General features: G+C 38.3%; 1 protein-coding gene across 8 annotated transcripts in view; it reads left to right on the forward strand.

Moving 5' to 3' along the window:
- The first annotated feature begins 729 nt into the window (after positions 1 to 729).
- CHST10 (carbohydrate sulfotransferase 10) overlaps positions 730 to 23,044 on the forward strand; it is a 53,926-nt gene continuing 31,611 nt past the window's right edge. Inside the window, exons 1-5 of one of the 8 annotated variants that reach the window (XM_056807767.1) lie at positions 780 to 926; positions 2,588 to 2,643; positions 3,187 to 3,646; positions 5,834 to 5,904; positions 21,467 to 21,615. In XM_056807767.1, coding sequence (XP_056663745.1) covers positions 5,885 to 5,904; positions 21,467 to 21,615 — 169 coding nt within the window. In that variant the 5' untranslated portion in view covers positions 780 to 926; positions 2,588 to 2,643; positions 3,187 to 3,646; positions 5,834 to 5,884. Of the gene's footprint in view, positions 927 to 1,248; positions 1,556 to 1,579; positions 1,904 to 2,121; positions 2,265 to 2,587; positions 2,644 to 3,186; positions 3,647 to 5,833; positions 5,905 to 21,462; positions 21,616 to 23,044 lie in introns of those variants that run through there. The other 7 variants (XM_001363765.4, XM_007501133.3, XM_007501134.3 and 4 more) reach the window with 7 other exon arrangements.

Below are 23,044 nucleotides of genomic sequence, written 5' to 3' on the forward strand. Positions count from 1 at the left end.
AGCTTTAGAGAGTTGCCTGGGGGCAGTAAGGAGTTGGTCACAAGGTCAGTTTGTGCCAAAGGTAAGACTTGAAGATCTTCCTGATTTCAGGGCTGTTTTTTTCTACAGCACCTCAATGCCATTGTTGGGTTTAAGAAAAAAAAATTTTTTTTCTCAAGTTAACACTCAAACACCTTTTTCCTTCTTCTGACAGCCTATTTATACAAAATAGGAAGTGGAACAAATTTTTAGAACTAAAAAAAAAACTGAAAAAGCAAATTAGACCTTTAAAAACTTCTTCGGGAATAAAGGAAGGAAAGAATTCTTATTCTTATTTGTTCTGAAAAGTAAACCTGTCATGAGCACTAAATAAACATAAAAGAGTCATTCTCAAAGTTTTTTTCTCTCACTTTTGTCCTGTTTTCCCTATGTCAAAACCCCCCAACAACTTTCAATTGACTAAGTGACCTTGAGCAAATTATGGAGCTTTTGGGGAGGAGGGGATGCTCAGTTGCTTCCATTATAAAAACGAAGCCACAGGACCAAAGTCAGCTTTAGGCATCCTTAGGGAAGAATGAATACATGCCATGAAGTTGACTCCACACCTGCCCTGAGGGCTCCCTTTATACTTTTAGTCTCTGAATCATTAATTCTCCTGGAAACCTGGAATTCTGTTTGCTTGGGAGTCCTGAGCTCAGATCCTGCAAATTTATTCATTTATCCTGTTGAGTAGAAAGAAGAGGAAGAGGGGAGGAGAAAGGGAAGGCAGAGGGAGGAGTAAAAACCCTGTGCTGCGCCTGTTCGAAATCCCTCCAATCCGGCCTCAGCTGAAACTTTGGGACAATTTCTTCTCCCTTTTTTTAAAAAAGACTTTTCAGTGACAGCCAGACTAGGACCACACCCATACAATGAATAAAAGAATAAAAAAGGCTTTTCTTTCTCGGTTGGTATGTGCCCTCGTCCCGCGCCCCTGCTTGGGAAGGAGGTTGGGGCTGCCGCGTGGGTCCCCCTGATCCTGGGAATCCACAGACTTGGGCGTACTTGCAGCCCGGGGCTCAGGCCAGCTTCGCCGGGAGTTGGGTGGACCGGTGCGCCCAGGCCCGAGCCCTGGAAGTCGGGGAGGCCGGACCCGGGGCAGGGCGAGTCCAACTCCAGGCTGCAGCAGCCTGCCCCCTCCCTGACTCCCCCGGGCTTTCGGGCCGCCTCTGGGGGGCGGCGGGAGGGAGCTAGGGCCCGTTAGGAGCCCAACCCTGAGTGTGCCGCCGGGGGTGGGGAGGGGACGGCCGGACTGGGAGGGAGCAGCTGGGCAGGCAGCGTGGAGGCTGCGGCGGCGACGGGGCTGGGGAGATGATGCAGTCAACGGCGGCGGCGGCGGCGGCGGCAGCGGCGGCAGCAGCGGCAGCAGCGGCAGCATCGCGCTGCTGCCGCCTCCGTGTGCACAGTCTTCCGTGCCCAGGGAGGCCGCAGCTGCAGAGCCGTTGAGGCCCTAGAGCTGCCTCTGCTGCCCCCCGCCGCGGCGCCTGGCGCGAGCTGGACCGCCCGGCTGTGCATAAGGACTACGAGCCGCCGCCAAGGGGTAGGTGGAGGAGGCTTCCACGCCCCCGTCACGGCTTCCTTTCGCACTCGGTTCCCAGTGCGTGGCCCTGGTCCAGGGGCCGGGCATGGCAAGAGAAGAGGGCAAGGGAGGGGAGGGATGTAATGGGATGGTGTGCAGGGGGAAGAGGGGGACGTGTTGGCGGCGGGAAAGAACTGCATTCTCCCTGGGGAGCCTTTGCTGAGAGAAACCACTGGGGTGACCCCCGCCCCCCCTCCCCCATTTCATACCCCTGGGACTAAAAAGCGAGGGATCTGGAAAAGTGGATCTTTACAAAGAGGGGATGCAGCTGTTGGGAGAAGCCGGGTGATGCCTTCTGTGCACAAAGAGGTCGGAATGGGGGAGGGAGTAGCAAACCAAGCGGGGGGGGGGGGGGGTTGAAGAGCTCGGATTAAAGGGAAGGGAAGGGTTAGTTTTTCATACTTTCATAAGAGGAGAAAGAGGGGTTGGGGTGGGGGTGGGGACAAATAATTAAGTCTTTGCATGCTAAGAGATTCTTCGGCTTCCCATTGTCTTAATTCTTCATGATTATTTTTTCATGCTTTTAGATGAATGTAGTATTAATTATTCAATAAGGAGGTATCCTTTATCGTGGAATGGTGTGATCAGTGGAATTATAGATCAGCAGAATATCAATAATTTATTTCTCTCCGGACTGAAAAATTTCCATCAATAATAGTGTGTGGCGAAGGTTGGAAACGGAGCGGGGGAGTTGGGGGCAGGAATCATCCCTCTACCTCTAATGTGGAGGTTGGAGTGAATAGGGGTGGGGGTGGGGAGGAGAGACTATATACCTTTCCGTAAACCACAATTAAAACCCACCTTTTGGCCAAAGGAGGGAGAGTAGGAATTGCTGGAAATGCATGTTGGCTGCCAAGGAGTGCTCCATTCTAATTGACAGGCAAGGCATCCTCAGAAGTTTTGAGGTGGGAACATAAATTTTAAGGAGATGTTCAGGCAGAGAAGGTAAACCCAATTTGCCAAGGTCTGAAAGCCCTTTTTTCTTCCCTCCAGACCTGGAAAGACTGTGCAGAAGAGACACATAAAGCAGTTTTTTGCAGGATTTGCTGGTGAGTTCACTGGAGGGGTGGCTCAGGCCACTCTATACCCTGGGTGTTGTGTGTGGGTGGGCCCTTTCTCAAAAGACAGTCCAATTTCCTATTTCAATGGGGAGGGGGAGCAGGCCTCCTGCTTTCATTTCTTTTTCTTTTTTCTTTTTCCCAGTGATTCTATTAAGGTTATAAAAGGATGGGCTCATAGTTATGTAAATCTTGAAATCTCTCAGACTTGTGAATGTTAAAAATTTCCCCATCAGGGAATTCTTAATTGGAACAAATTCCCTACTGGGAAACATTCCCCATTTTGATGTGAGAACTCGCCAGGATCAGAAATGGGAGGACCTCTACTCCAACTGTACTTAAGACTGCTTTAGGGGAGAAAACTCCTTGCTAAACAAAGAAAGTACTTGGATCCATGCTTATGGTGGGGCAAGGAGTTCTTTGAGCCAGGCCTGTTTTTAGAATTGATACAATGGGATGCTAGGTACCTAAAAGGGTCGGGCAAGTTTTCTCTTGATGAGATTAGCTGACTCAGCTGTGTTTTCTCTTATTCAGACTTACTGAGGAGATTGGTGGACACAGCAGCATTTTTTCTGATTCAGACTTAATGAGGAGATTGGTCGACTTAGCAGGAATTTAGATGGGCAGTCCTTTGGAAAGTGTCTACAGTGATTGGTAGATGTAGGGACTTAGGGGAGGTGACATGGGAGAAAAACTCCTATATAAGAAAAAACAGAATCTCTTGATGGAGATACTTTTGGGGAAATCCTTTTGGAGGATCTCTGATGAGGATCGCTTGGAAGACTCTCTTGAGAGAGGCTCTGGAGAAGGGAAGCTCTTGGAGGACAATCTCTAAGGAGGTCTCGCTGGAGCTCCTCTAAGAGGACTCTGTCCCTCTAGAGGCTCTAGAGAAAGGCCCTTTGGAACAGTCTCTGGCTGAAAGGCTCTCTGGTGAAGTCAGCTGAGATGGAGCTGGCCTGGTGTCACTAGAATCCTTGTTTAGGCAGACCTTGTGGTGAGTGTTAAAAGACTGACTGACTGATTCTCTCTCTTAAGACTCAGGTCTAGGCCATGTTGGCTTGAGGCCCTTCATAATTATTCCTTTCCTACTCTTTCTCTCTTTCTCTAATTCCTCATTATATTATTAATTAAAAATCTCTATAAAACCCAGTTGACTTGGGTATTTGAATAATTGGGAATATTTCCCTGGCAACCACCTTATATTTGATTTAAAACCCAAGACACTGTAGTGAAACATATTTTCTGTGGTCAAATTTACTCACCCTCTCTTATATCTATCACAATTTATATCTTCCACCATTTTAACTCACTACAGTTTAAGACCTCAACCATTTTAAATCTTACAGTTTATGGCGACCTCACGAAGTTGGTGAGAAACCCTCAAAAGACTTCTGTGAAATCTCTTTCCTTTATCTCTTTGCGTTATTACTTGCCTATCAGTCAGTTTTGTTTTCTTTTTTAACTTGACTTCAAATTTATAGCTGCAAGAACGGGTGAGTAAAAAACCTTTTTGATTCTCTTTAAAATTAAGCTGTTTTAGATCTTAGCAACAGGGCCCTAAAGTCCTGGCTAGGAGAACTATTTCTAAATCCTTTCCTTTAGGGAACAACTGCCTAAATTAAGATTAAGACAAACCTGGGGAAAGTTCTGGCCTTGTTCTTCTCCCTACGTGTTTACTTTAGAAATATGTGGTTACAACCAGTTCACAACATACTTAACAACTGGCTATTCAGCTCCATGACCAACCTTGTAAAATTTGCATTTTTTTCTCTCTAAAATTTCTCATACCAAGGGATTTATGGCAAAATATAATCAACACAGTACTCCCCCTTGGGATTTTAATTGTTATAGCTGTAATATGGTATTTCTTTACAAAACCCACTTCTCAGTCAAACCAACCAAGGGTTCCTTCTACTACTCAACAATATGCAGAACTAAATACTCGGCTTGAGCTTATAGACCTCAACCATTTTAAATCTTACAGTTACCTTCTGGATTCCCCTCCCCCTGAAAATTATTGATACTTTTAAACTTGGCAGTGCAAATCTGATCTTGGTTTAGGTCTCAGGAACTCATCTTTTTCTTGTTCTATGAGCCCCTTTGGCAAGCTGGCAAAGCCTATGGACCCTTTTAAAAATGTTTTTAAATGTACAAAATAAAATATTCCAGATTACAAATTATATTAAAATAGCTATCAAAAAAAATTTTTTAAACATAATTCACAAACCCCAGGATAAGCCTCTGGTAGGAGATCTGGTTTAGGATTATAAGATATTGTGCCTTCTCCCTTGACGCATTGAAGAAAATACAGCAAGAAATAAGAGTTTGAAAAGATTAAAAAAACCTTTCCAATTTCCTAAAAGGAAACTTGGAATGTCAACAAAACTACACATCACATAGTGAAAATACATAAAAGTATTAAATAAGCAAGAGGGTTGGCTTTTGTTAGTTGTATCTCTAAAATGGTTTAGTAGACATAACAATGAAAAGGGAGAAAAGGTGGAAGTAGAAAGCCTGAAAATAGGTAGAAAAGAGAATGGAATTATAGTATGATTATAATCTGGAAATTTAGGCTGCATTATATCTCATGGTAGAAATCTGGTAGAGATATTTTTATAAGTTAAATATTAAACTCTAAACTGCTATGTAAGAACTAAATGCCTTTTATATTGCACAGGGAATAATGTAATTGAATCAGTGATTTAGGAAGACTTAAAAAAACTACACTAAATGTGAACAGGAGAAGCTATCATATATCTATCTTATGGCAAAATGTGTTTTCTCATTTTTTCTTTTGTAGATAACATATAACCAAAATCAAGAAGCATTTTTAAAAATGTCCTTAATTCTAGAAATTTAATTTATAATCTGAAGCTAATCAAATATGGGGACAAAGTACCTTAATATAAAATATTTAATCTTGCCAAACAGATAAACTGAGGGTAATTAATTATATTACAAAATGATTTTTCACTTTCTGCAAAAGATTTTCCATAAAAGTTTCCTTAACTACCCTACTGCATTTTAGATGTCTACTTTTCAGGAACATATTTTATCTAGGGAGGTAAAAGTAAATAACCAAGGTGGTTAAAATATACACAGGATACATATAAGGGTAACTTTGTAACCTTTAATGATCCAAGTTTTGTTTTGTTTTGTTTTCAATCTAATACACTTATAGGAGAAATTCCAAAAGCTAGAACCCTGGTCTTGGGACATGAAGTGATGAACTATGAACTTGGGTGTCAGCAGGTAGGTGAAAGAGCAATTGAGTACAATATCTATTTGAAAATGTGTTTATGGGTTTATTATCTGAACCAAGAGAATTTATCTTGACCTTGAGACAAGTCTCATTGTTCTACAAAGTCTTGGCATTCTCTCATTCCCACTACTAATCACAGTAAAATCATTCTGGAGAAAAATAATTCTGGTGGTAAGAGCAAATTCAAACTTCAGAGATTTAGTAATTTTTTTTCAGAAAACTACTTTTGAATTAAAAAAAAACACCTCATACGACATAAATTCATATGCCTTGTTTTCTCCATAAAAGTTTTTCTTTAATCAGATGGTATTTCTGAATTCCACACTAGAACCTGTTCATATGACCTAGATTTGTTCCTCCCTCCCTTTATCACAAAAAATTGGGGTGGAGGCAGAGAACCATATTCCCTGGTTTACAATTTGTTTGGTCCAAAAAATGCATTTGTGTAGTAAATATGAAGGACTCATTATCTAGACTCTAAATCAGATAACCTGAGTTCAATCCTTTCTCAGACATTTATGAACTATTCAACCCTAGACATGTCACTCATCCTTTCTCTGCCTCAATTTCTTTATCTGTACAATGGAAATAATAATATCACCTGCTTCTCTGGAAAATGTTTAGAAATTCTGTATATAAATTACTCACAAACCTTAAAGTGCTACGTAAACCTTAGCTTCTATTACTATTCTTAACTTCTCAAATAAAGATGGCTTTTTTTTTTAATCATGTTCGTTCATGGGATACTACATTTAAAGCCGGAAGGGAATTTAGAGGTGAGAGATCCAAACATCCTTATTTAATAAAAGAGGGAATCATGAGCCAGAGACATTAAATTGTCTTGTACATGGTCACATAGTGGGTAAGTTGTAGAGAGTATTCAAATCCAGGTTTTCTAACCATGAATCCAGCTTTTTCTTTTATCCCATTCCAACCTTTCTAACCTGAAGAGCATTCTCTTTGATCAAGAAAAATCAAAGCAGAATAGATTTCAAGAATTTTATCTCTAACATCCATTAATATCACACCATCTACCTCTGTTCCAGGCAGTAGGTATTTCCCAAGGGCAATAAAGTTTTTCATTATTGGGCCAAAGGATCAAAAATGTCATGTCAACAAGATGTCTGAGAATCACAGCATCTCAGAGTTGGAAAGGACCTCAGTGACCACCTACACTAGCTTATACTTGAAAAAAAAATTCCCTCCATAGCATTGCCTACAAGTGATCCTCTGATCTTTTCTTGACACCTTCCAATTTTGAAGAACTCCTGCCACCACCAAAATTAAAGATCCCTGATCAAGATCTTTGTTATCATAATATCCTGATTTAATATTTAAATCCTGAAGTCATATTCTGGTTTTGTCTTAAAACATGGAATCATAATCTATTCTGTCTCTTAACTTTTTAGATTCTGCTTTTCCAAAATCTAGATTATAATTCTGACCCAACCCATTGATTTTGCTCTCGGTTATATCCTGGTTTCACTCCCTTTTTCTTTGCCATCCATATCTTCTTGACTGACCAGAATTAGAGTGACTTCTTGAAATTCAAAGCTAGCACAAAGGAGGCCTGACCTGCTTTTAGAAAAACTATATTCCAGTAGATGATTTACATCAGATCAGTAGGTGATCTGTATCAATAATTTAACTCCTGTTTTGGAGATATCAATTCATCAGTTTATAGAGAAAAAATTGGATCAGAGAGACTAAGTTAAAAGGTTGTTGAAATAATAATTGGGAGAAGTGATGAGGGTAAGAACTATAGTTCTTTCAAAATTTTGTGGCCAGTCCTCAGATTCCCTGCAGGTTATCCTTCCTTCTCATAAGATGGTTGGTCCATATGTAGTCAGAGAGAAGGCAATGGATCCTAGATGCTAGGTAGAATTAAAAAAAAAAAAAAACCCTGGCCAGTTATTGGATTGCCGTTAATTATTGTTATAATGGGGATGCCTTTCATGTATGGGTTTGGACTAGATAATCATCATCATCAAACCTAGTATTTTTAAAGTGCTTTAAAGTTTGCAAAGTACCTTCCATGTTATCTCATCTCAAAGTAGAATCTTCCACTTGAGTCTTTCTGACTCCAGACCTAATTCTTTCTCTGCTGTACCTCTTAGATGCCAAATGGTCACGAAAGTTCATCATGTTTCTTCCATAAGGATGGGCAGTTGGTAGTAGAGAGCCCTGATGATGTCACTCCTCTAAAAATAATGAAATTCAAGAATTAACAACATATAACAACTTTTACATAGTGCCTGCAATGTGCTAAGCACTTTATAAATACCACCTGATTTGATCCTTAAAACAATCCCTGGAGGTAGGGGTTGTTATTATCCCCATTTTACAGTTGAAGAACTGAGATAAAATAGAGGTTAAATGACTTCACAGCTACTGGATTGAAGATCTTCCTGACTCCAGGCCCAGTGCTCTATCCACTACCCTATCTATCTTTTTGGTTTGGTTTGACATCACTGAGATCTTTTTAAGAAAGACAAATGCCAGGGCATCTAGGTGGCTCAATGGCTAGAGAGCCAGGTCTGGAGAAGGGAGGTCCTGGGTTCAGATCTGTTCTCAGATGCTTCCTAGAGATGTGACACTGGGCAGATCACATAAACCCAATTTCCAAGCCCTTTCCACTCTTCTGTCTTTGAATAGGTTCTTAGTATAGATTCTAAGACAGATAGTAAAAGTTTTTAAAAAGAAAAGAAAAAAAGATAAGGGCCGGGCCCCATAATTCCATTTCACAAATGGAAAAAGTTGGGTTCAGAGAGATTTAATTGCCTAAGCTCACATGAAAAGTAAATGTGAATGATAACCCATCTTGAAGACCAGCTCTCCAGCTGTTTGGATCCAAGTTTCTTTATAGGATGATGTACTGTCAGAAGCTTAAGAGGTCCACATTGTGAATACCGCCATTTTGAATTTGCCTCCATTAAACCAGGTGACATTTTCTAGTTAGCCTCTCTTTTTGAACAAAAGAGAGTTAATTACTGAAAATTTCAGTGCTATGCAAACTCATTTCTCTATGACGGCATCGGGAGTAGATGTGCTTTGGAGAATATAGTTTTAAAAGTCTCCAGCATCAGACTTTTCAGTAACCCTTTGCATATATTCCTTATCTCATGCCAGAGACTCTCTCCAATAGCACAAAGTGTCCCAATATTCTTTTGGGAATGGTGGAGGGAAGAAAGGAATAAGTATTTATAAAGTGTCTACTATGCACTAAACAATGTGTTAAGTTCTTTTTACAAATATTATCTTATATGATCCTTACCACAAAAATCCTGCAACCTTCTCTATTATCTTATTAGCTAATTATTAACTCCATTTTATTAGCTATTATTATCTCCATTTTACAATTGAGGAATTTTTTATAATTTTACCATTGAAGTAACTGAGGCAAACAGTTGTGAAGTGACTTGGTGATGCTTGGCAACACAACTGGTAAGTATCTGGAATAGGCAGTGGGGTGAAGAAGGACCAAGTCTCTCACTCTCATGATCCCCTAACCAGGAAACCTGGGAAAAAGGATACATCTTATCCCCCTTCTCCCTCTCTCCTATTATTCCAAAGCCAATTCCCCACGTAAAGCAGAAATCAACCAAGCAGAAATCTTTGACTGAACATCCTTTAGTCTCTGGAATATTTATATATTTATCCCTGGAGTCCTGCATATGAAATTTCTATTAGTGGATCCTAAGATAAAAAATTTAGACCTAGAAGGTACCTGAGAGAATATCTAGTACATTTTACAGATGAGAAAAAGGCCCTGAGAGATTAAGTAATTTGCCCAAGATCACACAGGAAGTCATTAGTAATAAAATCTAGCTTTGAACTCTGGCTTTCTGATTTTAAATCTAGCACTCTCCCGGAATAAATCCTGTTGAGATCAGGGACTAATTTTTGCCTTCATAATATTCTAGTATTTAGGAAAGTGCTTAGCACATAGTAGGTACTTAAGAAATACTTAATTGACTGACTGATTTTTGTGGCCTGCAGTTTGAAGACAAAGAGAAGTTGGTGGTAAATAATTAAACATTGGTTATTATTAACTATCTTTTTGTCTTTGTGGCTCTATGACACACAATATTCTAGTTTCTTAGGCTGAACCAGCATACCTCCAACATCTTGGGGGTCCTTAGAGGTGCACTTTTCTCTTCTATTTTGATAATGCTTAGCACAATGTGCATAGTAAATTCTATATAAATTTTAACTATTATTATTTTGCTTAATGAAAACATTGAGACTTGGAGGGTCTAACTTGCTGAAGGTCACTTAGGTAATAAAAATCACAGTAAATATGATTCGATTCCAAATTTAAGGCTTGTTCCACAATGCAATATAACTTCTGTAATTGATTCAGCCCTGGAATTACATTGGTATGGAGAACTCCCTCTATAATTATTAGGAATTTCTAAAAAAATACATCAAACTGAAATCTATTTCTATACAACTTCCAAAAGCTCTTTTTGGGTCATCTAAAATTTTTCTAAAAATGTTTGTGGAATTGGGCTTTGTGTTTAGGGTCTGTCAAGATTCTTTCCTCTGATCTGGGCAGGAAGAGAGGTTGGAAAAGATTATTTCTATGAAGTACCCGGAACCTCACTTGAGGGTCCAGACTCAAAATCTGCCTAGAGAACATGGACTCAAATGTACAAATATTAACATGGCCGTATATATTTGGCATGGAAGATTCACAAGTGGAATCTTGCTTAGGACTTGGCCTCAGATTTGCCTAGAGCAATTGGTCTTAACCTTTTATGTATCATAGACTCCTTTGGCAGACAGTTGAAACTTATGAACCATTTCTCAGAAAAATCTTTTCAATGAAATGCTAAATTTAATTTAGAGGCTAGTGAAAATAAAGATGGGGGCAATTGGGTGGTGCAGTGGGTAGAATGCCAGCCCTGAAATCAAGAATATTCAGCTTCCTGAGTGCAAATTTGACCATAGATACTTTTTGTGTAAGTTACTTAACTCCTTTTGTGTCAACTTTTCTAAAGTTCTATTTACCTTATTAACCTCTTTCTTGTATATTTTTTGGTTGGCTTTATCTTCTTCCAAGAGAGGGAGGTTGAGATCCCCTATATAGTAATATTTTACTATCTATTTCTTTCTATAACTCATGCCTCAGTTTCCTTCTCTATAAAATGAGCTGGGGAAGACAATGGAAAAGCATTCCAGTCTCTTTGTCAAGGAAACCCCAAAAGGTCAAAAAGTACCAGACACAAATGAAAAATGACTGAACAGCAACAAAAAATAAAGATGTCATTTTCTTCCTCATCTATATTCACAGACCCTCCCCTGAAATCTACCCACAGACCTCTTATCTATGGACCCCAGATTAAGAACCTCTTGCCTCTAGGGTCCTACCCTAGGTTAAGATCTAAACTGCCAGTGATGAAAGCCAGCTCATATTAGAACAATAGTTTTTTTTGGCAGTTTCCTGGTAGAATTCCAGCAAACCTCACTCGAGCATGCTTTCACCAATCTGATTTGCTGTCTGGCCAAATCTCCAGCTAAAGTCTTACCTAGAACTGTGCTTTTATCATGGCACATAAATGCCCTTCAGAGCCAAATGGCATAGCATCCTCCTGTAGATTTTCAGCATTTTCATGGCTGGGTGACTTCTCTTCATTGTCAGAGGTTCAGTGACTTACCATTGTCTTCGTTATCTTAATGCTCTGACATTTCCTCCTTTCTTCCTTCTGTTCTCCTCCTCTATTCCTTAGCTTTCCAGCATCATTCTTTATTTTTCCCATGAGTTTCCACTTCTTTGTAAGGCAGCTTGCCTATTAAAGGCATGGGTAGTCAAGGAGAAAACCCTTATATCTTTTGGACAGTCACATTGCATCAAATGTTATCTTTGGTCTTCAATTTCTTTTGGCCATTCTCTCTCTCTCTCTCTCTCTCTCTCTCTCTCTCTCTCTCTCTCTCTCTCTCTCTCTCTCTCTGTCTGTCTCTCTCTCTCTCTCTCTCCTTCCCTCTCTCTCTCTCTCTCTGTCTCTCCCCCCCCCCCTTGAGACTACTAGATAATCCAACCTCCTGAATATATGGCAACTGAGGCAATCACACTACTGAGAAAGATGGCAGGCACAATTCTTCAATTCAAATGAAGCTCTTTAATTCCAGACAATGTTCATAATTAGCTTCTAACATTGATTTTTCTAATAATGATTTTCAGAGGCAGAAAAAGGGAATCATTTCCAAAGTTTTATTTTAAAAACGAATTGAATCAAATTCCTTCTTCTAGCCAAGAGCCACCAGGAGGATCTGTGTCCCTGAAAATCTAGATGGCTTTGAAAGCAGCAGAATGGAACTAAATGTCTTTCTATGAATGTAACTGTCTGCATTTCAGCATAGCAATTTTCTAGGATCATAGATTTAGAACTAGAAGGGACCTTAAATATCTTCTTAGCCAGCCCCTTCATTTTACAGATGAAGCAACAGGCCAAGAGAGATTAAGTGACTTGCCTAGGGTAGAAAAGCCACTATGAATTGAGATTTGGGTTTGAATTCTGGCTCTGCTTTTAATTAGCAGTGTGAACTGGGGCAAGGCCCTTAACCTCACTGGACCTCAGTTTTATCATCTGTGCAATGAAGGCATTAGACCAGATGGCCTCTGAGAGCCTGGCACATAGTAATTGCTTAATAAGAAAAAGGAAGAATGATAGAATGGCAGGTTTTGGAGCCAGATTATTTGACTCCAGAACCAGTATTTCTCCTCTGTGTGGCATACCAGTCCATTTTTTAAAAAACTAACATTTACATAACATTTACTGGATGCCAGGCACTGTGCTAAGCATTTTACAATAATTATCTCATCTGATTCTCACAACAACCCTGCAAAGTAGGTGATATTATTATCCCTATTTTTTGTTGATGTTCTTAGTTGATTCTTCATGACCCCATTTGGAGTTTACTTAGCAAAGATACTGGAGTGGTTTGCCATTTCCTTCTCTAGGTCATTTTACAGGTGAATAAACTGAGGCAAACAGGGTAATGTGATTTGCCCAGGGTCACACAACCAGTAAGTCTGAGGCTGGATTTGAACTCAGAAAAATGAGCTTTTATAGTTTCAGACCTAGTGCTCTGTCCATTGTGCCATCTAACTTCACTTTGCATCTATGTTGCATTATACAAAAACATCCCTTTTTTCATCATGGACCCCTTGAAAACAAGAACTGGCCATATGTATTCTGAGAAGTTAGTAAAGTGCTTTGCCCACATTAAATACTTACTAAGTGCCTTTATTCATTTAATAAATCTGCAAGGAATTCATGCAGGTACTTCTTACCTTTATTTTTACAAGTTAAAATAAGTTAAATGATAGGGAGAAAGAGTATTTTCTTCCTTTTTTTTTTGAGAAAGAGTATTTAGTCCTGCTCTACACAATTCAGTCAAGGTTGGCTATCTGGCTTCCAAATTCACATCAAAACTAAGAGGAAATAAAGGGGCTGTGAAAGCAGCCCACTGACAGCAAAGACAAGTTAGAGCAGACAAACTAGCTGCAAAAATCAGATGCAAAAATTCTGAAAGCCACAGCTATCTAGGGACTTTGAGTGTAGGCACAAACAGGCTGTGCCATACTTGAATAGCCCCATGGGGTACCACTTTATTAGAGTACATTATAAGAATGAATTTTCATAATACCTAAATCATCTGGGGGAAAAGAAGTTCAACTTTATTTAGCATAGACTATTTTAAAAGACCTTAAAGTAGAAAGGTTTTAGTAGAAAGAGGTTTTTTGTTTCTTTTTTAGGAGAGAGGTTTTCATTTTCAAAAAATGGGGCAACTAAGTGGCACAGTGGATAAAGTGCTGGGCCTAGACATGGGAAGACTCTTCTATCTGAGTTCAAATCCATCCTCAGACACTAACTGTGTGATCCTGGGAAAATCATTTCACCCTGTGTGCCTCAGTTTCATTATCTATAAAATGAACTGAAGATATATATATAATGGCAAGCCACTCCAGTATATTTGCCATAGGATCCCCAAATGGGAGATGACTAAACAAAAAATAATAGTAACAAAAACAAACATTCAGCTATATAGAAAAATTGACAGCTATCCAAAATAATCCATCCCCCAATGGTTACAAACTGGGAAGATTTTACTGTACTTTGTGTTCCATGATTAAAGGATCATTAATTTAGAGCTGGATGGGACCAAAGAAGTCATTTATTTTTACCTTTTGTGACTTCTGAGTCCCTAACTTGATCCCTTTTCCTCCTCATTAAATTTTGATAACTTCGTTCATTTTATTGGTGTAGCTGCTTGGCCCACTGGTGGCAACCCCTTCATACCTTAGCCATCTTTGTGAGTTTCCAGGGTCACAAACGTGCATCATCCAATGGTCAGCTTCTGGTGACTGGCCTCCTTCCACTTAACTAGACTCTGATCCTTAGAAAATTAAACGCACACCCCATCACTGTCCCATACTGCAAGCATTTCTAGCTTAGTAGAATCCGGAGAAGAATCTTGTTGTTTTTTTTTCTGACATGGCCTTATGTAGTCAGATGCAAGGTTACCTCTCTGGCATGATGAAACATCAGTCTAGGACTTTAGCAGTGAAGATTCTTTTTTTAATGATAGCCTTAGCAGTAGAAATTATGATGTTATTTATATGTGGCATGATATTGATTATCATGCATATATAATAATATATGATATAAATATACATTATTTTTTGTATAATATATTACACTTATGTACTGTTGCAACATATTCTGTATTGTATATGTGCATATGTAATATACAACATATATTGTAATATAATATATCATATTAGTATATGATAAATATACATTATGTAATTTACACATGTTGTATATTGTAATATATTCATATATTCTTATAATATGTAATATATAATTTACATTGTGATATACAATATACCATATCACATATGTTAATATATGATACAAATATACATTTATATATATAGTATACATACTATATAATATATAACATATGTTGCATCTATATTATACTGTGGAGTATATAACATTACATATATTAAAAGTAGAGGATATAACATTGCATAGATGTTATAAAATATATGACACATTGCATACAAGATATTGATTATGGGACATATTATACATTATAACAAAGTATGTGAAGTGTTGCATGCATGTTATAATAGTATATGACATATGCTATAGAGGATATAACATTGTATATTTGTTGTAGGATCTATAATATCTGTTGCCTCTATATACGTGTGTGTGTATATGTATATATATATGTCATCTATAGCCTATATGTTACAGAATATATAACATATACTGTATATCAGTTATAGCATAGAGAATATAACATATACTGCACATATAACATATAGAATATTACATATCACCTGTATGTTATAAGGCTATGCATAATGTATTCATTTATTAAAATACCATTTCTGTCTGGCAGTATTTATGAGAAAGACCTTGTGAAATAAAACATTGTAGGGTTATTTTTTTTATCATTTAGGACCAGAGTTACTATGTCAGCTTTTTAAAAAAATTTTAGTCCTGAGTTAATTATGTGTAAATTTTCTAATAAAGTATCAGGAAATAATTTCTTCTACTCATAGGCTTCCATGAGTTTCACTGAAAGATATTAAATAAAATGCCTCTTCAGAAATCTACTTATAGAAAAATGTGTACTCTAAAGCATTCCAATTCTGTCACTTGATAAAGTTTTTCTTATATCTTGTCCTATGCTCCTTTTAGATTCATGAGTCCTTGTGAGTCTATTACAGTTGGAATTGGAATGAGAAGATGTGACTCTTTCACTTAATATGTATGTTCTAGGTACAAATCTCTTAGCTTTTCTGAGCCTCAATTTCCCCATCCTTAAAATGGAGATAAAAACACACTAATTCACAGTACTATTATGAGGATCAAAAAGGATAACAGGCTAATTAACTTTGTAATAGAAAATAAACTATTATTATTCAATCTAAAGAAAAAAAGAAGAAATTAACTCTTTAAAAAATTTACTGGTATTTGTTTTAAATAATCTTCATTTCCAAAATAAACTCCCCTTTTCCCTTTATCAGAGATCCACCCATGGGCCAAAGAATGAAAATTAAAGAGAAAACTTAGTTCAGCAAAACTAACCAACATACTAACCAAGTTTGGCAGCATATTCAGTGTTCAATATTTATAATTCTCCACCTCTCTAGAGGAGGAAAAGATATTTTTTAAGGATGTTTCAAGTTCCTGCCACCATACAGTAAAGATGTTTTGATTTATCTATATTTTAGTGGCATCAGTCAGTCAACAGGTATTTATTTATTAAGCATACATGTGTGGCAAGCACTGGTGATACAAGGAAAACAATACATGCACACATACAATCCCTGCTCTGGAGGGGGCTCACATTAAAACGAGGGAGGGATAAAAAGATTTGGAATCGCTGCAGTGTTAAGTGGGAAAGTGAATTATTTGTTGCCATGAAGGCCTCCTTCAGATAACTAAAATTTGTAGGGGACCCAGTTGCCATAGTTCAATGGATTTTCCATCTTCATTGAGGGCAGTATAAATTTTGAATGTCCACTCACCAAAATTTTTATCAGACAAAAAATAGCATGCCTTCACACATTCCATTACAGTAATTATATTGCCTTTTATAGTCTTGAGAAACAGAAATAATTTGGCTACAAAACTAGATGACTAGAACTCTAGGTGGATTTATAATTTTTAGAGTTTTGTTATTGTTGTTCTTTTCTACTTGATGGTCAGTACAATTTCCTATAATCTTGGCCCATGTGTTTCAAGTTGTCGGGACTATTAATTTGTTGTTTTTCAGTCATTTTCAGCCCTGTTTGACTCTTTTGTGATCCCATTTGGGTTTTTTTGTCAAAGATATTGGAGAGGTTGGCCATTTTCCTTTTCTAGCTCATTTTACTAATGAGAAAACTGGGGCAAACAGGGTTAAGGGTCACCCAATTAAGGAATGCCTTGATGCTGGATTTGAACTCAGTCTTCTTGACTCCAGGGAAGTATTTTATCTACTGAGCCACCTAATTGTCCTTCTGATTTACTGGTTGGCTTATACCATTGTCTAAATTCCACCAAGAGTGGTCAGTACAATGCTTAAACATAACTTAAAAATGCAAAATATACAGGACACTACAAAATATTTACCAGGATCGTATCCCAGAGTCCTTGAAAATGGATTTCCAGCAGGGATTCCCTGCTAACAGATTAAATAATAGGACCATGGGGACCCAAAATTAACACACTTTCCAAAATAAATCTTGACTAAGTTTGCTTAAGAGGTTGATGAAAGTTGTCTTGTCCTTTAAAGAAAAGACAAATAATAGTTTTAACCAGAGACTTTCCCACCCCACCCCATTACTTTCCTAAGTTAGGTTATTTCTTCATCCTGTCCGTATCTCCCATGCATTCTAGTCTGAAAATGGAAAGAAGGAAACTAGTCTTTGGGACTATAAAGAAAGGAGTGGGAAAACAGTGTACGTCTTCCCCTTTTGTAGCTCATTTATAATGACCTTGTACTGTTCCATGTTTAACATACTAACCTGGTAGGAGAAGGCTAACTAGCTGACTTTAAATTATTTTGTGCAGAAATTTTGCATCATGTTCTACTTTAAAAAAATTTAAGCCTTCTGATACTGAGAGTTTGAGTTTGGAGAGAGGGGAGGAGGAAAGACTCCAATGGATACCTCAGGAGAAAAAAGTTAGCCACTCTTAAAATTTGAAAGGAAACCTGCTGACATTGAGCAAAGACAAACATTCCATTGAAATAGCTTGATCTCTAGAAAATTCCACAAGAGAATCTCACAGGACATAATGAAAGAATGAATAAGGAATAATATTTCAAGATACCAGATTATGTTATAAAATAGTAATCATCAGTTATTTGATGATCGTTTAAAAAATAGAAAAGTTGTCAGTGAGAATCAGAAACAATTGAGCTCTGTATCCCAGTGTACAGTAAATTTCAGAACAGAAATTACCCTGAATAACTCCTGATTTGAAAGGAATTTCTGGAAGAGCTGTGAAGCAATTTGGCAGAAATTAGGTTTACACATGCATCTTACCCCATACATCACAAAAAGCTCAAAACAGATAACAATAACTGAATGTTAAAGATTTATAAATAAAAAAAAATTTAGAAGGGAATCAGATTAAGTAGCTTTCAGTGCTGTGGTTATGGAGAGATTTCTTAACTAAGCAAGAGCTTTCTTAATCACAAAGAAAAATTTAATCGCATGAAATTTAAAAGCACTTGCATTAACAATTAGCACAAGTCATTTAAAAAAGAAGCTATTAGTTGGGCAAAATCTGAATCAAATATCTGATAAGGGTCTAATATCCCTTACATATGTAAGACACTAACACAAATACCTAAGACCAAAAACTATTTCCTTTCATTGGATAGAGCACAGAAAAACCTGAGTTCAAATTTGACCTCACAGTACTAGTCATGTGACTAGTGACCATGCAAGTCACTTAACCCTGTTTGCCTCAGTTTACTCATTTGTAAAAATTAGCTGGTGAATGAAATGGCAAACCGCTCCAGTATCTTTGCCAGGAAAATCCCAAATGGGGTCATGAAGAATGAGATATGGCTGAAAACAACTGAACAACAACAACAGAAAGGAAGATCTCTGGGAAGGGAAATGGGGCAAAATATATTGGGAAATGTAAGTGGTATAAAAACAAAAGTATCAATAAAATAATTTTAAAACATCTTACATGGCTTTAACCAGCTGGTTTGGTTAGCAAGCAAGAGAGTTAAAAGCAGGAACTGATTATCATTTTCATTTAATGATGCCAACTGTCTCATAAGGGATAAGGCTAGAGATGCAATTCTGGAATAAGGATTTGTTCAGATTGTTTTTTTATTTTTTTAAACCCTTACCTTCTGTCTTGGAGTCAAAACTGTGTATTGGCTCCAAGGCAGAAGAGTGGTAAGGGCTAGGCAATGGGGGTCAAGTGACTTGCCCAGGGTCACACAGCTGGGAAGTGTCTGAGGCCAGATTTGAATCTAGGCCTGACTCTCAATCCATTGAGCCACCCAGCTTCCCCCAATGTTCAGATTATTTTAAATGTGACTTAAATAAGCATTCTGGATTGTTGAAACCTTAACTAACAGGACATCCTTGACTCATACCTGGGAGGCATTGTATTATCTTTGAAAGATGCTCAAATGACCAGGGAACCTGCTGAGACAGTTCTGGTTTAACCAGCCAAGGAAATACAGTAATGGTCAGTACAAACAGGACAGTTTTCATGATGTATTTTTTCTGAATAATATCTCCTTTATGGGCTTCTGGGAAAGAATCCTTTGTGTGGCTCACTCTGTTTCTTATGTCCCTAACATCTTCATTTTAGAACTGGCCCTCCGAGGCCATCTAATCCAATCTTCTCATTTTCTAGATGAGGAAATTGAAGTCCAGAGATGTTAAAAGGTCACAAAGGTGGTGTAGAGTAGGTGGCAGGAATTAGGATTTAAAAAGGAGTCCTTTGATGCCAAACCCATTACTCTTTTTATTGGTTAACACTCGTTGCCACCAAAATATGATAGTATGTACTCTGAACATCTTTAAACGTTCAGGGTCTGCAACAGACTTTAAGTTGTGTCCATCTCTTTTTTTTTCCTTTTAGACATTATTTTATTTGGTCATTTTCAAACCTTATTCCTTGGAAACGAAGATCATTTTCTTTTCCTCCCCCTCTCCCATAGCTGACACACGATTCCACTGGGTATCACATGTGTCCTGTGTCCATCTCTTTTTGACTCCATTTGGGGTTTTCTTAGCAAGGAAACTAGAGTAGTTTGCCATTTCCTTCTCTAGCTCATTTTATAGATGAGGAAATTGAGACATAGTTAAGTGACTTGCTAAGAAGTATCTGAGATCAGATTTGAACTCAGGTCTTTCTGATTTCAGGCCTGGCACTGTCCCCACCATGGCCTCTAGCTACCTTATTATCATTGTACACAGAAGTTATGGTGGAGCTAATTTGTCTGGACTTATAAGATAGAGCTTCCTTTATTAATGGAGGTTGTCATTTTCTCTATTAATTGTAAGTTTAAGAGCATGCCTAGATCATGGAGAAGTAACCTGCCCCAAGGTCACACAGCCAGCATGTAAACATGAACTTGGTTCTTCTGGCCCAGTTCTCTCTCACTACCTCTTCTTGTTGTCTTTCTTTAGCACTGAGTGAATATGCACACTCTAAATTTCCCTGCAGTAAGTCACTAAGTGCCTGTTTCTGCCAAATCTCCCAAGCTTGCTCGTTCTCTCTTTCTCACCCACTACAGAAGAAAGGAGATGCTTCAGTAGTTTTTGAGTGTGCCATATTTATTCTGATTGACAGGCACAAAGCTACATAGTTTGTCATTCTCTCTTGGTGTGACAGCATGCTCAGGAGGTTTCAGAATACTGATGCTTCAGGACATAACAGGAGAGTTATTTGTTTTTTGCCCCATTCTAAGTATTCACAGTTCAAGGCTCAGAGAGCTAGCTTGGATTCTTCTGAAAATGATGCCCCTGGCAGCAATAATATTTGTAATCCTACAGTCTCTTTTCCTGCCTTGAAATGATAGATGACTTAATCGGCTGATGAAAACCAACTAGTTTGACTTAGCTTGAAAAATCAGTGCTAAAGGTGAAATGAAAGTCTGTGTGTGTGTCTCTGTCTCTGTGTCTCTGTGCCTCTGTCTCTGTCTCTGTCTCTCTCTCCTCTCTCCCTCCCTACCTCTTCCTCCCCTCTCTCTTTTTAAGTTTGGTTTTCTTGCCAGGACCCAAGTCAAGGTTTCCAGTTTCTTCATATCACTCTCAATATGCAATAGAGCATGACTTCTATGACACATTCAAGACTCAAACTCCCAGCCTTGCTTAAGATGCAAATGGTAGCATGGAAAACAGAAACCACCAAAGAAAGACCTGTCTAAACAGGTCTTGGCAGGCAAATAAATGCAGGGGAATTTAAATTATTAAAATCTTTCCCTTGCTCCTCCAGCAATTATTTAAGCTGTAGTTTTATTCTGGCAGCAACTTGGGATTTAGACACAGTCTGCTCTTGATTTGTTCTTGTGAATTACAGAGCCTGTGGATTACCCAGGGTGGATGCTTAATCCCAGGCAGGCCTTCCCCTACCACCTGTTCCTGGGCTGCCTGCAGTTAGTGAGGAATGAGGCATTTGCAAGCTCATTTTGATATTAACCTGAGCCATACAGATTTAGGAAGGTAAATCTTTTTCCCAAAATAAAATTAGATGATGATACAATCCAAAATCAAATACAAATGACTTTTTAGTTTCACTCACTGTTTCTTGCTTTTGTTTGTAAAGGATATTTGAAAGTTAACATGATTTGGGGGGGTGGAAGAGGAGACAGGAGGTATTTCCTTAAAAATACAAAAGCAAAAATTTACTAGGCTCTTGGTGGTAGAGGGTAAGAGAGGATATAATGCTTAACAGTTGTTCAGCAAAAATAATTCTGGATTGATTTTTTTCTTGCATACTTTTACTGATCCTATTGATCATGGTTGGTGTTTTGTGTTGTTTTCTTTTCGGGAGGAAGCTGTGTTTTCCAGGAAGAACCAGCAGTTATATGGCTCTCATTTGACAACATGCACCACCAGTGGCTTCTGTTAGCTGCGTGCTTTTGGGTGATTTTCATGTTTATGGTTGCCAGCAAGTTCATCACTTTGACCTTTAAAGACCCAGATGGTAGGTATATTTAAGCACTAATTGAGTTTACTTAAATGAACTAACTATAATATTCTTATTAGATACTATCTTATGTCAGACATAGAGTGGACAAGTCCCTAAATGCAGAGAAGTTTCATTATCTGTCATAATTGTAAATGTTACAATTTCCTGGAAACTTTTTGCATTTTATTAGAAGCCTTCCTCAAACCCCTCTAAATTTTAGCACCTTCCCTTGGTTTATTATTTTTTATTTATCTGGTATATATAGCTTTTTTTGGTATCTATTTGTTTTCATATTATGCCCCCATTAGATTATATGCTCTTTGAGGACAATGACTGCCTTTTTTTTTAAACCCTTACCTTCCATCTTAGAATCATTACTGTGTATTGGTTCCAAAGCAGAAAAACAGCAAGGGTCAGGGTTGTACAGCTATGAAGTATCTAAGGCCAGATTTGAACACAGGACCTCCCATTTTCTAGACCTGTTTCTCAGTCCACTGAGCCACCCAGTTGCCACCTCAGTAACCATCTTTTGATTCTTTTTGTATCCTCCTCACTTAGCCCAGTGCCTGGCACATAGTAAAGACTTAATACATTTTAATGGATCAATTGATCTTAACATCTTTGTACCCCTTGAAATATACACAGAGCCTTAAAGAGAATAAACTCAATAATTTTTTGTTGAATGAGTTAATGAATTCATCATCAAATATTTATTTAAAACCTACTATGTACCAGGCACTGTGCTAGGTGCTAGTGCTTCAAATGTTACTCTCCCAAATGAGCCATTGCCCATTAAGACTAAGATTAAGAATGCATATTAAAGCACTTATAATTCTTAGTGCCAAGAGCTTGGAGAGAATGAATAAAAGCTAAGGCAGAGTGTCAAGTGTTTCTTCATCTATAAAATGGGGATAATAGTCCCTTCCCTGCCTCCCTCACCGGGTTATTAGAGGATCAGTTGAGATCATGTCCATGAAAGCACTTTGAAGATCACAGTGTCCCCTGATTACTGTCATCTTCCAGCTGGAGGCAACTCTTCTTTTGCGGTGATGCTGAAATGATTCAGGATGAAAGGCATGAAGGGAACACAGGCCCTGGCTTTAATGGAAGTGATGTAGGACATGGGTGACAGCACCGATGCTTTTTGTATCTCACTTCAAACCTCCCCCTTTGGATGATAGCTTCATAGAGACCTCTGTGATTAAGAGCACCAAAACCCCAGCCATCAGCGTCCCTTACAGGCTGTAAGAGTGTGAAGCATGATTGACAAGTGGCTGATAGGCTTTTCCTTAGCCTAAATAGCCTGTCTCATGTTAGGTCACTAAGAAGGTGAACACTGACTGATGGCACCAACCCAACAGGGTCCCATCATCCCTCTTTTTTCTTTTTCTTTACTTGATGGGTAAAGGGGTGGTTGTACAGAAGTCAGTCCACTGGGAGAAAG

The sequence above is a fragment of the Monodelphis domestica genome, chromosome 8, assembly GCF_027887165.1.
Source record: "Monodelphis domestica isolate mMonDom1 chromosome 8, mMonDom1.pri, whole genome shotgun sequence".
Lineage (NCBI taxonomy): Eukaryota > Metazoa > Chordata > Mammalia > Didelphimorphia > Didelphidae > Monodelphis > Monodelphis domestica.